Source organism: Arabidopsis lyrata (assembly GCF_000004255.2).
Source record: "Arabidopsis lyrata subsp. lyrata unplaced genomic scaffold ARALYscaffold_7, whole genome shotgun sequence".
NCBI classification, from domain to species: Eukaryota; Viridiplantae; Streptophyta; class Magnoliopsida; order Brassicales; family Brassicaceae; genus Arabidopsis; species Arabidopsis lyrata.
The window spans coordinates 12662388-12678918 of record NW_003302549.1 but is presented as its reverse complement, the minus strand read 5'-3'; the positions used below and the strand labels follow the sequence as shown (position 1 = coordinate 12678918).

Genomic DNA, 16531 nt, shown 5'->3' with positions numbered 1-16531 from the left:
TTAAATCACGCATCACACATAATGGAATTTTATTTTATTTAATTAGGTGGTAGCAAACGATCGACATAAATATTTTTTTGATATCGGATGGACAAATTTATTTATGGAGACGGTGGATCAACGTCTTAGCAACAGAGGAGAGGTCGACATAGACATCGATATCGTCATAAACATCATGTGACTCGTTGAACTTGATTTTTTGGAGATTTCCTCTGCAAGTCTGAAGATAGCTAACCGAAGTTTTCACCAATCCGAAGGCTTTCTCGTTATTAAGGGTTACCAACTTGTCTTTGGCTTCGTTAAGTTGTAATTTTGCAATCGAAAAGTTTACGTTGCAATCTTCCAGAACATTCTCAATTTCTTCACCCTCTCCTTTCATCGACAGACTCGTGACGTCGCTACAACCAAAAAACAAATCAATAGTCATTACTATAATATATAAACCGCTTAATATAAATTTTCCACTTGGAAAACGCTCTTCTTTTTTTGTAAAGTAAGTTTACTGTAGTAAAATTCACATTAAACCACAAAAGAATTTACCCGGGAAGTCAAATTTAGTAGACAGATAATGTTTGAAGAGAAAGCATGTTAGTTTACAAAAGCGTTGTAATATTTATTTTGTGAAAATACGTTGAAATGTTATTTGTACAATAATGATTAATGGTTTAATGAAACTTAATTACTTGATGAGAATATCAAGTTGAGATTCGAGACAGTGTATAGTGATGCTGACGAATCCAGCACGGTCGGTTTGGTAGGAGATTGGGTCAGATTCAAGACAAAAGAGGCATAAGTTTTGGTTCCCTGTCTGACTACACTCTTTCTTCATCAGCTCTTCGTCTGCTCGAATCGACAACACAAGAAACAACAATAGCATAACCTTGATCATGGGATTAGTCATTTCTCTCTAGTTCTTTTGATAATAGGTCTTTGTGTTTGATATTTTGTGGTTGTGATGCTTTGATCAGGAGGTGTTTCTAACTTATTTAAACTAAGAACCATGAGATTTGATTGGCTCACGAGTCAGTATCTCATTAATGAGGTTTTATGAGGTTGGTAATTCGATTGTAACCTCTTTTTTGCTATTCATAGTGAAATTATTCATTTTATTCAACACAAAATTAATGAAAGCTGCTAATCTTATTTTGCTCCTCTTGGGTATATTATATGTGCTCATTAATTTAGATCTCTGCCATAAGAGACTTGTAGCTACGTCTTAAAGTTTTGTCTAACCTACATTCAAGCAAAGTATGGGCCTTAATTAATTTTTAAGGCTCACAGATTTTGCGGATTAAACATGTTGGTGGTCCGGTGGGTTTGGCTTGTAGATAGCCTTTTTTTTCATATAAATTTCGATGGTTAAAAATCATAAATTTATAAATTTCAAGGTGCAACACAAAAAAGTTTTGTTAACTGAAATGAATTTGCCATGAAGTCAAATTCATAATCATCAAATTTTTTTTATAAGCAAGACGTCATAAACGCAAATCATGCAAACATTCAACAACACAAAACTTATATTGTCCAATATTGATGAATACCATTTCTTAATTGTCACTAAGGCACTAAATATCAGTAACTAAATCCACAACAGCATCTATATATTGTAGCCTTGCTTCATTCCTCGTCGGTTGCTGAGGCGGCAGACCTCCGTATCTATATCCCGGTAGCGGTGGAGGCGGAGACGGCATGTAACCATAAGGTCCATATCCATACTGACTTGGCGGAGCCCACGTTGGCACCCGGTGGTAACCGTGACTGGATATAACATCTGCCCCATTGAACCGGTACGAGAAAGTCAGATGACCTTTCATTTTCTTCGACGTAGTTCTCACTTGATACGTCACAAACCTCATGCCATGGCTGTTAACGTTAGTTGGACTATGAAGCGCAAGAGGTCAAGTAACGAGACTTCGACTCCACCGATACCTTTATCGCCTAAGAGTCGGTTTATCTCGCATTCAATCGAGTTAGAGGAAAGACTCGGAGTGGACTAAAAGGTTTCAAGTCTGAAAAGGTGTAATAGTGAAAAAATTCTGGGTTATGAAGCAAATAAATGTTTGTTTGACTGATTATTAAAAAAGAGAAATAAAATAATAAGTGAGTCGGAAAAAGAAATTACTTCTTGTGATTTACGAATAAAAATAGTACTCTAAAATCTAATGTATTTAGATAGATTCAAAAACTGAAGAAAATTTTGATTTGTATGCATATGTAGAATGTATATTAGTGTATGTAATGGATATGCTTCTATTAGAATTGTACAAAAAAAAAGCAAACAAAGAAACATAGAGATTTAGTTTCAAGGGAAATTTTTTATTAAAAGTTTCATTACCACGCAAATACTCAATAACAAAAGTCTTTAACTGTCCATCATTGATGAACAACGTTTTTTAATTGTCACTAAGGCACTAACTGATTAACGAGATTGCTGAAAACAAAGTGTCACCATTTTGTAGCCTTGCTTCATTCCTCGTCGGCTGCTGAGGCGGAACTCCGTATCCATATCCGATTGGCGGTGGAGGCAGCATGTAACCATACGGTCCATACCCTTGCTGACTCGGTGTAGCCCACGTTGGCGCCTGTTGGTAAACCGTTGCTCCAATGAACCGGTACGAGAGAGTCAAAGAACCTTTCATTGTCTCCGACGGAGTTCTCACCTGGTACGTCACAAAATTCATCGTTTCCTTGCTGTTCCCATGACCGTTAGTTGACGGCGTATGTGAACGCAAGAGGTCAAGTAACGGGACTTCGATTCCACCAATTTCTTTATCGCCTAGGAGTCGTTTGGAGAACAATCTCACGGCAAGTGTCAAACGACCTTCAAGGGCTAGTTTCTCGTTGATAGAAAACTTGACGGCGTGATTCCAAGTCGGGTTAGACCCGCCGGAGTGATCGACGGCTGTTTTCACCTTTTGTTTCTTTAGCTTTTTGTCTCCACGAAGGGTTGTGATGGCGTAAACGTTCATCTTTGTGATGTGGTTGACATTCTCAAGGTCACTTGCGGAGTTGATGTTAAGCTCTAAGGTTAGGTTCGTCATGGCTTCAACGTGAGATGATATTACCTAACTTAATCAGACTTCAATTTATAGAGACGTTGCACTGAGACTTTGTTGGGGGATTTGAAAAGGTGTAACAATGAAACATTTTTGGGTAATGAACCAAATAAATATAAATTTGACTGATTATTGGAAAAAAGGTAGAAAATAATGAGTGAGTAGAAAAAGAAATTAATTCGGATTTGAAAAGGTGTAACAATGAAACATTTTTGGGTAATGAACCAAATAAATATAAATTTGACTGGTTATTGGAAAAAAGGTAGAAAATAATGAGTGAGTAGAAAAAGAAATTAATTCTTGACATTCATGAATAAAAAAAGCATATAATCCAATGCATTCATAAATTTAAAAATTGAAGATTTGGATGCATGTACAATATACACAAGTGCATGTATTAATTAGATGTGCCTCTTTTAGATATATGTACAAAAGAAAGCAGACAAGGAAATATAGAGATTTAGTTTCAAGGGAAATTCAAAATACAGTTAAACCTCTATAAATTAATACTCGATAAATTAATAAACACGATAAAATAATAAATTTTGCTGGTCCCAAGTCGGGTCAGTGTAAAAATTAACCAAATTCGATAAGATAACAAGTTAATAATTTTTTTCAAATCCCTATGTAAAATTATGGTCCCAATAATATCATAAATTAATAATCATGTAAATTTACACACATATATATATATATATAAATAATATATTATGTAGTAGATTTTAAAAAAGAATTTCTATTCATAAATAGCTAAACTTTTATGTAAGTTTTCAAAATTATGAATAAGTATAATTTTTATTTGAATAATCGTATAAACCGTTCAAGTACAACGATTGAAGTCACTATGTTACATATTTTTTGTATATGTGAATTCATTTATAATCTTTGTTATTATTGCTAAAAATTGTTATTTCTTCTAAATATTAAATATTCAAATCTAAAACTACCAAAGTTATAGCATCCAAAGTATTACTTTTATTTAGATCAAATTATTTTTTCTCATATTTTTAAAAATTAATCAAAACTCTCTATAAATTAATAAATATTAATTTACACTATAGATTAATAATTATATCACTATAAATTAATAAATTATCATGGTCCCAACATTATTAATTTATAGAGGTTTTACTGTATATACACTAGGATATTTTACACAATAGATTATGATTTGGGATTTTGGTGAGAAATGTGTTCGATGAGTTTGTTGGTTATATATGAAACTTGAAATACGAATGTTTTAGCCTTGCTTGATGATGAGTTTTGTTGATATTGAAGCTTATGCGTTTTTATTTAACAGTTGACACCATTTGTTATATGGTTGGATTGAGGAAATTGGATGTTTAAAATGTATCCAAATTAACAAACTAAGATTAGTTTTGTTATAAAGTAGTTGATAAGCATATACTATAGGAATATAAAAAAAGGAATGGTATCATACAAGCAAAATGAGTTGAAACATTTTTTCTGCTACAATGTTTTATTTTATTTTTGCCATTTATCAAGTTTTTCCTAAACTCTTTCCCATTATTTGTTTGATTAGTACAATAAAAAAGTTTTAAAAGAAATAGAAGACAACATACCTATGATAAGTTCATGTAAATAGGGGAAAGAAATTGTTTAGAGAAAACAAAATGAAATAAAATTCAAAGATCATAACAATTTGCAACATCAGACACAATGTCTCCCACCATTAGTCCACCCAAAAGCCCGGCTCCCACTCCAAGTCCAAGCCCTATCTCCTTCCGTTGTTGATACGATGGACTTCCGTATCGATATCCCGACGACACATAACCGTACGGTCCATATCCTTGTTTCGTTGGTGGTGGCGCTTGGTTGTAAGCGTGATCGGTTTGCTCGGTTATCACAGCACCATAGGATATTGGAAGAAGATCACCGCTAGAACCTGTGGCGAAAGGATGTCTCCGAAGATACGGAGGCTGAGCCAGCTTAGGAAACTCAATTGGCAATTCAGGTGGAGCCGAAGGTTGATGCTCGATTTGAGATGGTGGTACAGAACTCCGGTTAGTGATCATTGGAAAAGTTGTTTTAAACCGGTACGAGAAGGACAAAGAGCCTGACCGTTTACCTGACGAAGTTCTCACCTGATACGTCATCAATTTCATCTCCTGACCGTTACCGTTACCATCAACGTTAATTGATGGTGTGATTGAATTCAAAAGCTCAAGTAACGGGATGTTAACTCTTCCGATTTCTTTGTTGCCTAAGACTCGATGGGAGATTAATCTCATTACAAGTGTCGAATGACCGTCACGGGCTAAGCTCTCGTTAACGGAAAATTTGACGATTTGATTCCAAGTCGGGTTAGATCCACCATTGCGATCAACAGCGGTTTTCGCCTTTTGTTTCTTTCGGGTATTCTCGCCGTTGATGGTGATGGCAGTGAAAACATTCATTTTGGTGATGAGGTTGACATTCAAAAGGTTACTTGCGGAGTTGATGTTTAGCTCTAGTGTTAGATTCGCCATAATTGTGATGAGAGCTCAACATAAACTCTATGAGGTTTAGCTTATAACGTTAGAAAAAATAGTCAAATAAAGTAAATTTAGACAATTATAGGAAAAACTTTTTAGTAAATAGAAACAAAAGAATCAGAAATTCAATAAGGGAAAACTTAAGAAATACAGTGCATCAGAATGAAATATTAAAAGTTGTGAACCCATTTTAGTCTCATAAATATACATGTAATATACATACCTATTTTGGAGATAAACAAAAACATGACTCATGTGACATGAGGAAAAATTTATTAGTTTCAAGGAAATTATCTTATTTAATGGTGTCAAAAAAAAGAAAAAAATCATTTATAAAATAAAGGAATCTTTTACAAATTAATTAAAGGAGTAAATTTAAAAATTTGTTACAGCTAGATAGTGAAATTAATAATGAGAATTGGTTAAATTTAGGGGAGTCTTACAATCCTAACACGTATCTTCGAGATATTGGTTCCTTGGCTCATTTTATCTCAATGAAATCTTAGTGTCTACTAAATGATTCAATTACTAAACTTACTGAACTGGACAGACCAAACCAAAATTCAACTTCACTAGCATATTTAATTTGGGTCATTAAGCGTAGATCATAGAGATTCAATGAGTGTTTGAAGCAGAAATCAAATGCTACACTTGCTTAAGCCATAATTTCGTTTCTTCAGTTTACAATTATATATTATCATTGCCATGTTTGTAAGTGCGGATGAGGTACGATAAATAGCGGAAAGTAAACGAGACAAGAAATTTGTTAACGAGGTTTGGTTTTTCCTACTCCCCGGGACTAAGTCCAGATTTCAATTTCACTAGAACAAGAAAGCAAATTACAACCAATTCGCAAACGCGTAAAACAAGCCCAACCCTCTTGATTTACCGCTCCTTTCTATAACGTGAAACCTTAAGGATAATCTCTACCCTTAACTAAACTCCCCTTGAGTCTAGATTTAATCAGGATAACCTAACCCTGAGCTAAACTCCCCTTGAGCCTAGACTTCAAAACAAAACCACTTGATCACACAAGCACAAAACCCGCAAAACTAAGTTGCACAAAACCGCGAAACTATGTCGCACACACCCTCCGAAAGCTCTCAATGATTTGCCTCTATGCCTCAGCTCTCTTCCTCTCCAAGACGTCCTCCACTCCTCCTTATATAGCCAAAACGATTTCCTAATCACCATAGGAGAAGATTTCTAATTTCCATAAGAAAAAGTAAATTTCCTTTTATACTTTTCCTTTTTCTCATCAAACTCCACTTTCATCAAGTCTTCCAAATCTCTTTAAGTCCTTTTTCCTTTGTGATTTATCCTCTAAACACGCTCCAAACATATCTTCTCAAACCTTCTAGAAACCGACACTCACACAAAAACAGTCGCATCTTGACTTACTTCTTGAATCATTCAGCAACTCCATCAGACAAACTCTTGTATTACTTCTTGACTCATTCAACAACTTAATCAGACTCCAGCTACATCTTCAATGTTGATAAATGACATTTGCAATATAATGTATGGTCATTTAAACTCTTCTTAAATTGAGAAAGAAGGATGTTATAAGAAAAAGAAACACACAAAAAAGGTTTAAAGCACACAACCTCACACTAAAAAGTACAAAGTGTCCATCAAATCTCTAGAGACGGCCACAATCGTATCTACTATGACGAATCTGATCACGACCAAACAAAAGTAACAACAAAGCTATAAACATTAGCCTCAGAACCTTTGATGACGTTTGTAGCGAACGTCCGGTCAAATAAGTCTGCACCGAAAGCCCGAGTAATCTCATCCTACGTTCCTCAACATACTCATCAATAGCTTCTTCAATGTTTTTCATCGAACAATCCTTTAACAAGTCTCCGTGGTCCGGACCCACTTTCCTAGCCAGACATCTAGCTAAAACAACCGCATCCTCTAGCGCCGCTGAGCCGCCTTGTGCCAAGAATGGACCCATCACATGCATCGCATCGCCGGCTACAGTGACGGTCCCACGGCGAAATTTACCTAACATGATTTCCGACGGCGCTCGGTACCTTAAGTGGGTGAGTGTTAATGACTCCACATCGCATATTTTAACCATTTCTTTCCAGTCTTCAGACAAGTCCTCGGCCCATTTTAGACACAGATTCGCAATCGATTCTTGATCTTTACCATTGTGATTATTGTCTTGCATATGTACTAGAAACCAAAAGACTAGATTATCGGTCAAAGGAAGCCTTCCGATCAAGATATTTCCTTGCTTTATCCTTAGAACCTCTTGTGGAAATCCATGGCCATTTGGGTAATTAGTAAACCCTCTCACCGCCCGACAAGCAAACGCCTTTTTCGGGTTTAACTGCAAATATTCACTGACGATAGAATTGGCACCATCACATCCAATCAAGACCTATGGGAGAAGAAAAACATTAGATTGTATAACCTATTGATATGCTTATAAATAAGATTTCAATAATTTGTTCACTTTTGCATTAGTGTTCACATTTTTCTCAAATAAAACCACAACTTTAAATATTTAAACATCAAAAATTATATTTTTAATTGTAAATGTAAACGTCACACACAAAAGAAAGGTTGTTCATTCCATTTGATATACAAAATTTGTTTTATATTTAAAATACACAAACAAAAAAAAAATGATTTCTTCAATAAATGCAAAATACAAATGTGATCTAAATAGACAATCATGAGACTTTACCTTGGCTTCGATGGTATTTCCATTGGTTAAGTGAACAACCGGAAACGACGTACTTTTGTCTTCCTCAATAGAAACAATTTGAGAACCGAACCGGATGGTTCCTTCCGGAAGAGCATCGGCTAAGGCCTCAACAAGATCGTTTCTTTTAATACAGCGAGCCTCGTCTCTGTTTCATTCCAAATATTAAATAATCAAATCAATACCAAAATTATTGATCATAAATGATCGAATTAAGGATGATAGTTAAGACATACACGAGGGTTGACACAAATTCTTGTTTTTTCCCATTTTCAATCAACATGGTCCGTGCTCTGTTCACATCCAAGAAAGATCCAAGTAAATATAAATTCTAATTCAAAATATGATCAATAATGAGTAGGACTATAAGAAAATAATCTTACTTGTGAATAAGACGAGAAGTGAGACGAAGACGATCACCGACGCCAAGTTGATCAAGAGCCCTCCAACCATTAGTGAGAGTTCCGATTCCAGCTCCTTCCGATCTCACTTTCTCTGCTCTCTCCAACACCACACTCTTTATCCCTTTCCTACATTATTTTAATATACACATAAAAAATTAAGTTACATATCTAATTCATAAAATCTGAGTTTCAGTACAAAGTAAATTAATGACAAACCTATGAAGAGCAAGGGAAGTGGCGAGACCAGCGATTCCGCCGCCGACAATAACTATGCCGATTTCTTCCATTTGATAGCTGATATTTTCAGATCTAAAGTTTTTTTTGTGTACTGGTTTTAAGTTGTGTGAATGTGTATATAGTATAGTTTTTTTATATATTTATAGAGAAGAGAAACAGCGAAGACTTTTCATTAAGACAATTAAATTACTTGGGAGACAATCAATTTACGTGAGTGTGGTGGGTCTTTCCGAGTCAAACATGTGCTCTTTGTTTATGAAGTAACTTGACCGTTGACGCAAGCCATGACGCCACTTACATTATGAACTCGTCTTTTGGATAAAACAACTAGACTAGTTGCATTCAATATCAATATGTGTACTCGTTGCAATGAGTGTGACTCAATACTTATCTTTTGTGGCTTTTTCTCGTATATTTCAAAATTTGTTAAAAAATTAATCTTCTACTTTTAAATTTTGATATATAAGAATAAAGATGGGATCATCAAAAACGGGAAACATCTTCGCCTTGGGCCCAAGATCGAACAATCGCTAACGAGATCATGCAATTCTGCTTTCCTCTTGATTAGTTTTCTATCTCTTTCATCAATTCATCTTCTACATTTTGAGTGGCCTATTGGAGAATTTGATATTTCTCTCTACCTTTCCTTTGGTGCAGTTTAGGTTCTAATGACTAGTAGACCTTAAGTCTTTAACTAGGTGAGCTTTTGTAAGAAAATGACGAACTTTTCTTGCTTCATTTGAATATAAATTTTTTATTAAAATATATCTACTTGAATCAAGATTGATGATTTACCTTTTTGATAACCAATAACTTGAAAGTTTGAGAAATGATTGAAAACTCATTGTTTCTTGTATTGGGGATTTCGTAATCTCTAGTCTTAATTATTAAAACTAATTAAAAATAAAATTTCTTAAAAGTAACTACTTATAATTGAGTAATTGACCCTCAAAAATATTAATCAATATAATGTTCAAACTTTATCCTTCTTACATAAATATTTTTAAGTTTTATAACCAGATATTTGATCATTTTTGGTAGAAAAACTTACATCCACAATTATTGGATGAAACATGTTTGTTAGAGAATAATTTTTTGCAGATGAAGATGCCCAATAATTTTTTTAATTATTTTTTTTATTGGACCTTTTGTCTTTCACAAGTGAGAAAGACTAATAATATCATGGTTCCAATAATCAAACATAAAAAGAGAAAAAAAAAACATAAAACATTCGCAAACAAAATGAGTAACCATCTTCCTGATATACAAACATCTCACGAAGCACACAATCTTTAGCATTTAGATCGTACGTACGCAAGATAAATTTAAAGACGGCCACAATCATATCGAGTATGACCAATTTGATCACGAAACAGAATCATCAACAAAACTACAAGCAAGAACTTCGTAACCGGCGAAGAAGCTTTGATTAAATTACCGGTAAGATATGTTTGCGTCGAAAGCCCCACGAGTCTCCCTCTTCTTTCCCTAATGTACTCATCAATCGCTTCTTCTATTTGCATCCTTGAAGAGGAGTAAGAGACATTATTCATACCGTCTTGACCTAAAGATAACTTCCTCCACAAGCATCTAGCCAAAACAACACCGTCCTCAAGTGCAGCCGAACATCCTTGTCCTATGAATGGACCCATTAGGTGCATACTGTCTCCGGCCACTGTCACAGTGCCACATCGGAATTTACCGGACAGAACATCCCAAGGAGCACGGTACCTTAAACGGTTGATATACAAAGAGTCCATATCACAGTTCTTCACCATCTCTTTCCACTCTTCAGAGAATTCGTGGACCGATGCTAGTGTCAATCTTGCGATATCCGCTTGATTTCTTAAAAAGCTTGAGTCTATTAATATAACAAATTCATCATATATACGTCAATGAGTTATATGAAAAAAATAGAAGTCTATACTCTTTCGTATGAATTGTACCATGAGCGGGTTATTAATTACCTTGGGGACAGTTAAGCAAAACAACAAACCAAAAGACGAGTTTGTGAGTAATAGGAATTCGTCCGCTTACGACGTTGTCCATCTTGATTCTTATAAACTCTTGCCGGAATCCATGGTCGTCCGGGTAATTTGTGAACCCTCTGACTGCCCGCGAACCGAGGTCTTTAGTCGGGTTTAGTCCTAGAAATCTAGAGACTACAGAATTTGATCCATCGCAGCCAATCAAAACCTATATTAAAAGAAAGTATAGTATATATCAAAAAATATAAGACCATGCATTTCATACTAAACATGTTGCTTTCAGAAAACATTTATAAAAAACAAATCCGCTCACGACCATAAACGTCACTGTCGGATAATATAAAGTATATACTAAAAATTTCCATTACGGCACTACTCAATAATTGATCAATATAAATGTATCTACTGTTGCTAAACGTGCCTTTGCTTTGATAGCTTCTCCGTTTTTAACGTGTACAATCGGAAACGATGTTGTTTCGTCGAGCTTAACCGACAAAATATGGCAACCAAGCCGGAGAGTGCCAAGAGGAAGAGCATGAGCCAAAGCTCGGACCAAATCGTTCCTTAGTACACCTCTTACTTCTCCATACGATGCCGGTCCAACCGATTCTCTTTGTTTAATCCCTTTCTCGATCAAAACATCTCTTATCCTGTTTTAGTACCATACCAGAATTCATTACCTTTATAACTAGAAATGGCTAGTTAAAATATAAATATTTATATACTTACTGATGAATTGGGAGAGAGTTAAGACGAAGTTTATCGGCGACACCGAGTTGTTGAAGAGCAAGCCAGCCATTAGTCTGAATACCAAATGCTGCTCCTTCCGATCTTACTGACTCTGCTCTCTCCAACACAATGCTCTTTATACCCTTCCTTTATAATCATATTTGTATATGTTTAATTTGTCATTAGTTCATGTATATGTTTTACGAGTTACTTACCATAAATTTGAGAAAGGGAGGATATTATAGTGAACCTGTGAAGAGCAAGGGAAGTTGCAAGACCAGCAATGCCTCCTCCCACGATTACTATGTCCAATTCTTCCATTCTTCTTTATCTTTCTTTTTATATTTATTTTCTCAAAAATTTATGATCTTTATATCCTGCGATGTTATGGACTTATATGTAGTGGTTGAAGCCACATGGCCTGTATAATGCATGCCGTGGTTGTATCTTCACCGGTCGTATTTTTCGTTATTTATACATATCATTCATAGCGAATTTAAAAATTAAATACTTATTGATATTTGTCAATTTATATCATTTGAGCGTTAGCGAAGCTAGATTCTCATAGCGAGGCGCTTCGAGTTAGCGAAGCGCTGTAGTAGCGCCGAAGCCCTATGTGCTATAATGCTGAGCATTTTTTTTAAACCTCAAACTACCAAAAGAACCTTTAAAAAAAAAGGGACGAAAAAATGCATCCAGCAAAGATTGTTACATCATGTTATGCTTCCCATTTAAACTTTTTTTCTTTTACCTTAAGGGAGTGAATTCTAGATTTTTTAATGTTTTGTTTAATGTTTTAACATTAATTGTGGCAATTTATAAAAATTAGAGAGTATTTTCAGGTATACAAAAAGATGGCTCTGAATTGTAAACCAAATGCAAAATCGGTCATGGCACAAACCTCTGCCTCAGTTTGTAGAGATGATGTTTCAAATATGCCAATCAATATGTTTGACGCGCGTTAGTCACAATAGATGAAGAAGTAGAGGTAAATGCACACAAAATAAGCATCGGTTCATGGTTTCTCTCGCAATTCCACATGACACAAGATCTTGAGTTACTAGGACCCCACATGTTAAGTATTGCATAGGTGGGAAGTCTGTCGGTACCCATATGAGAAATAAGTACTTTGAAATCGCTTCACATAACCAAACACCATCAAACCAAGGAACCAGAGGCGACTTCCAAGGGATACTTTTCAAAAATCTATCTTCTGCATGACACTGCAGGGGATTCACAAAATTTATATGGTTCTGAATATAGAATATAGAGATTCTTCGTTAGCGGCCAATTTTCTTCTTGCATATAATTTATGAAGCAAGCTTTGTTTAGTATAAACATTTAAATCGTTGATGATCAATTTCTAGGAAATAGAAGATACATATGCACTAAATAGAAAATCGTCAAGATTAGGTGATGCTTCTCTCTGACACTAAAGAAAAAGAAATGACTCAAAAATGAGTTTGAAAGAAAATGTGATTGCACCAAGGATCAATAACTCAATTGGTAACCAAGTGTCGTTAGCTCAACTAGTAAAGACCCTAAACAAAGCTTAGAGGTCGCCGGTTCGAGTGATGCTTGATGTGGATGTAGGATTCACACTCGATTGTCTTTAAGTATATTTGTGGAGAAAAACTCTAAAATCAACAGATAAAAATATGGAATTGAAAAGGGAAGTAACCAAGAAACTAAGTAAAGCGAATGAACTTTGGAAAGAATAAAATAGTAAAAAGCCTTGCAAAATTGTAAAAGAAAAAGTATGTTGTATTGCTTGATCGTAAGAGGAAAAAGTTGTTCTCCTTCAAACACATGCGTTTGAGGTTGTTTTTATAGAGAAAACATGATCAATGCGGTCATTTACTGCTCATATTTGCATTGATCCGCATTAATCATGTACTCCCTCCGTTTCATAATATAAGTCGTTTTGGAGAAAAAATTTTGTCTCATAATATAAGTCGTTTTCAAGTTTCTATGCATTTTATATATTACTTTAATATTTTATAATTATTTATATTATGCAGTCTCTTTTATGATTGGTTGAACTTATTAAAAGTAGATCTTCTTAATCTGCGTGTTTAAAGCTAAAACGACTTATATTATGAAACGGAGGGAGTAGGTTACAATTTGACCGAAACGGCTTGAATTTGAACTATCTTGGGCTTCGCGTGGATCTTCCGAACTCTTTCTTGTTGACTCCGAACTCCTGCGTCTTGACGCTGCCGCGAACCTCGAACAATATTCTCCTCGCTTCGGCCTTCCTTTATGCGAACTGTATGTTGAATAAGAGCGAACTGCGTACTGGTAAAGATCGAGCTCTTTAATAAACTGAATCGAACTTCCGACAGGTCGAGCTCGATTCTCGCAATGAAACATCTAGAAATCCAAGAGGATTATTATGTAATAATGACGTGGACAGATCCAAGTGGATCCTACCAAAGATGTGTGGGATCCGACCCCAACATTTAGCCCCCAAAGTCTTGCGAGCTGAGTGCTCGGCTTGGAAGACTTAAGTAAACTGTAATTAATGACTCGAGATCTTTAATATTCCAGAATTATTCCATGTTTTTCGCTATTACGCTGATCTCGGATAATCAGATGATTTGATTTTCCTGACAACCGTCATCATTAATTTCTTAATTTTATATTAATACCACGGGGAAAACCGTCCCACTTCCCAATATTCTTGAGGCGGTCTTTCATCATACTTTAGGGCTCTAAGAGGTAATATTATTTTTCCATCTTATCTTCTTTACCTAGAAAACCTTCATCCTTATTACAGAAGTCACTGTTTTCTTTCTGGTAAAAAATCCCTTTCGTAAAATGTCGAACCTTGCTTCCGAATTCCGCGAATACGAGGCTGACGATCTCGAAGCTCTCATGGGTGAAGGGTCCGAATCCCAGATTCAAACCGGAGATGGGTTTGATCTTCACCCCCAGAGTGAATCAACTATCGATTCTCTCAACAATCTTCGTAGATTATGTCTCATCCCCCCTGAGGTAGAGATGGTAGTCCCGGAGCCCTTCGAGTCTCCGGAGTCGGGGCAAGAAGGTTACTGTTGTGCCTATGAAATTTATTTCAAAGGGTGCTGCTTATTCCTTCCCCTTCCTGAGGTGCTTCTCGTCTACCTCAATCATCTGGGAATTGCTTTCTCCCAGATGTCGCCCAACATGCTCCGGTATCTTTTGTGTACCCTCACTGTTGCGGCGGAGGCGGGCTACTCATTGGGACTTTGCGAACTCCTGGAACTTTTCCAAGCTCGCGAATCCCGAACTTCTGGATATTATACCCTTTATCTAAACGCGGATCGGAATCTCATTGATGGCCTTCCTTTAAAGGACACCGCCTGGAGGAAGTTTTGGTTCTTCTTCCGCATAAATAATTATTCTATTCAAAGTTCTTCCGAACTCCCTCGAAGTCACTAGACGACCCCGAGGTAATACTTCCAGGGTTCGATCGTCTCCGAGCTCGGGACTTGTTGCCAGAGCTTCGTCCCAATCAGGTAACCTTTAATTATCGTGTTGTTACTTTGGATCAATCGACTTCTCAAGAAGCTCAATCCTCAAATAACTATCTTTATTCTAGACAAAGAGAAGATTGGGAACATGTTTAGGTGCTTCCACACCCGCTTTGGGAAGAAACTCCCGTCCTTTGAGTGGTGGAAGCCTGATATCAAGAAGATGTATGTCAGCCATTCATTCCACTCCTCCCAGGTTTGACTATTTGCACCCTTCAACAACTGATTTCGAAATTATTATTTTTTTTTAGAAAAAAAAAAAAAAAAAAAAAACGCATCTTCTTTCATTAGGCAACTTTGGACGTAAATGGCATCATCAACTATTACGAAGAGGAACTTGCCAAAGTTTCCAAGAAAGCTGTTGTTGCTGAGGGAGAGATCGAGAAACTGCAATCTTCCAGTCAGCTCGTGCAGGAGACTGCTGGCCTTGATTCGGCGCGCCAAGAGAAAATCGAACAACTCGAGAGATCTGGCGAGGAGACAAGGAAGATTTTAATCGAAACTGAGAAGAGACTAGAGACTGCCCTTGCTAACCATAACCTCGCCCTTTGAGCTTCTGAGGTCAGAGCTTGACAGGGTCAAAACAGCTGCTGAGGAGCTCGAGCGCAAAAATGAATCTCTTTCCGAACTCAAAGATCGAGATGTTCGCAAAATATCTCACGATGCTCGGAAAGAGGTTAAAGGAGCTAGGCAAAAGTTTCTCCTCGCTGTGCAGGAATTTATTACTGCAGATAAAGCTTGGAACAAACTTAACTCCGAGCGTGATGAGATGAAGAGCAATCTCGATTTAATCAAGGAGATAGAGGACGGAAAGGTCAACTTGGCTGAAGAAAACGAAACAGTTGGCGCTGAGCTTGCTGAGACTGAAGCTAAGCTGGCTACTGCTCCTCAGCCGTATTTAAATTTACAGCAGTTTGTTTCTGAGTTCGCCGATTCCCCTCCATTGACTGAGCCAAATATCGGTTTGTCTCTGGACGAGATGATGTAAACAGGTTCTCCTCGCGCTCATTTTAATGAGTTCGGAACCAATGTTGACAGAATCTCTTCGGGACGAGCTCAAGGATTCTCTGGTCGTGATCCTGCCATCTCCTCGATTATGGGAGATGGTCTTGAATCGAAGAGCGAAACTCCTCAAGATGCTAGCTCGCTTAACCCTGAGGTGGTTCCCACAACTCAGAACACTGACGTCGGGAGTGCACTTGTCTCAAATCAAGCAGGAGATGAAGGCGGTTCGCCTATGATTGAATGATGGTGATTGCATTCACCTTTTATGGGGATTGTCCCTTTTGATTTTAAGACATGAAATTCGCTTTGTTGGCCATGGGGCTGTTTCACTACTTTTGAGTTTTTCTTTGCCCAAGGGGGCTTTTATTACTATTTTGAAT

General features: G+C 36.5%; 5 protein-coding genes across 5 annotated transcripts; all 5 read right to left on the bottom strand.

Annotated features, from left to right (window-relative positions):
• On the bottom strand, positions 1-963 carry LOC9304258 (pectinesterase inhibitor). Its single transcript, XM_002868140.2, has 2 exons — positions 684-963; positions 1-398 (listed from the first exon to the last, which is right to left on the bottom strand). Exons 1-2 carry the CDS (start codon positions 899-901, stop codon positions 98-100), a joined length of 519 nt encoding a protein of 172 aa, XP_002868186.1. The 5' UTR covers positions 902-963; the 3' UTR covers positions 1-97.
• Positions 964-1565: 602 nt separating this feature from the next.
• Positions 1566-3041, bottom strand: LOC9304257 (protein SRC2). Its single transcript, XM_002868139.1, has 2 exons — positions 2417-3041; positions 1566-1771 (listed from the first exon to the last, which is right to left on the bottom strand). The coding sequence occupies exons 1-2, from the start codon at positions 3039-3041 to the stop codon at positions 1566-1568; spliced, it is 831 nt and encodes a 276-aa protein (XP_002868185.1).
• Positions 3042-4562: 1521 nt separating this feature from the next.
• Positions 4563-5767, bottom strand: LOC9304256 (protein SRC2). Its single transcript, XM_021019766.1, has one exon. The coding sequence runs from the start codon at positions 5543-5545 to the stop codon at positions 4703-4705; it is 843 nt and encodes a 280-aa protein (XP_020875425.1). The 5' UTR covers positions 5546-5767; the 3' UTR covers positions 4563-4702.
• Positions 5768-7059: 1292 nt separating this feature from the next.
• On the bottom strand, positions 7060-9251 carry LOC9304255 (FAD-dependent urate hydroxylase). Its single transcript, XM_002868137.2, has 5 exons — positions 8894-9251; positions 8657-8803; positions 8510-8566; positions 8256-8421; positions 7060-7946 (listed from the first exon to the last, which is right to left on the bottom strand). Exons 1-5 carry the CDS (start codon positions 8962-8964, stop codon positions 7194-7196), a joined length of 1194 nt encoding a protein of 397 aa, XP_002868183.1. The 5' UTR covers positions 8965-9251; the 3' UTR covers positions 7060-7193.
• Positions 9252-10080: 829 nt separating this feature from the next.
• LOC9304254 (FAD-dependent urate hydroxylase) lies at positions 10081-12173 on the bottom strand. Its single transcript, XM_021018757.1, has 5 exons — positions 11882-12173; positions 11632-11778; positions 11324-11552; positions 10882-11110; positions 10081-10775 (listed from the first exon to the last, which is right to left on the bottom strand). The coding sequence occupies exons 1-5, from the start codon at positions 11950-11952 to the stop codon at positions 10240-10242; spliced, it is 1212 nt and encodes a 403-aa protein (XP_020874416.1). The 5' UTR covers positions 11953-12173; the 3' UTR covers positions 10081-10239.
• Between the last annotated feature and the right edge of the window lie 4358 nt (positions 12174-16531).

Coding starts and splice junctions, on each gene's coding strand:
- LOC9304258 (XM_002868140.2), bottom strand. CDS start 901: ATGACTAATCCCATGATCAAGGTTATGCTATTGTTGTTTCTTGTGTTG. Junction 399..683: donor CAACTTGATATTCTCATCAA/GTAATTAAGTTT, acceptor TTTTGGTTGTAG/CGACGTCACGAGTCTGTCGA.
- LOC9304257 (XM_002868139.1), bottom strand. CDS start 3,041: ATGACGAACCTAACCTTAGAGCTTAACATCAACTCCGCAAGTGACCTT. Junction 1,772..2,416: donor TTCAGCAATCTCGTTAATCA/GTTAGTGCCTTA, acceptor TCAATGGGGCAG/ATGTTATATCCAGTCACGGT.
- LOC9304256 (XM_021019766.1), bottom strand. CDS start 5,545: ATGGCGAATCTAACACTAGAGCTAAACATCAACTCCGCAAGTAACCTT.
- LOC9304255 (XM_002868137.2), bottom strand. CDS start 8,964: ATGGAAGAAATCGGCATAGTTATTGTCGGCGGCGGAATCGCTGGTCTC. Junction 8,567..8,656: donor ACTTCTCGTCTTATTCACAA/GTAAGATTATTT, acceptor GGATGTGAACAG/AGCACGGACCATGTTGATTG. Junction 8,422..8,509: donor GAATTTGTGTCAACCCTCGT/GTATGTCTTAAC, acceptor GGAATGAAACAG/AGACGAGGCTCGCTGTATTA.
- LOC9304254 (XM_021018757.1), bottom strand. CDS start 11,952: ATGGAAGAATTGGACATAGTAATCGTGGGAGGAGGCATTGCTGGTCTT. Junction 11,111..11,323: donor GAGAAGCTATCAAAGCAAAG/GCACGTTTAGCA, acceptor CTTTTAATATAG/GTTTTGATTGGCTGCGATGG. Junction 10,776..10,881: donor TTTGCTTAACTGTCCCCAAG/GTAATTAATAAC, acceptor TTATATTAATAG/ACTCAAGCTTTTTAAGAAAT.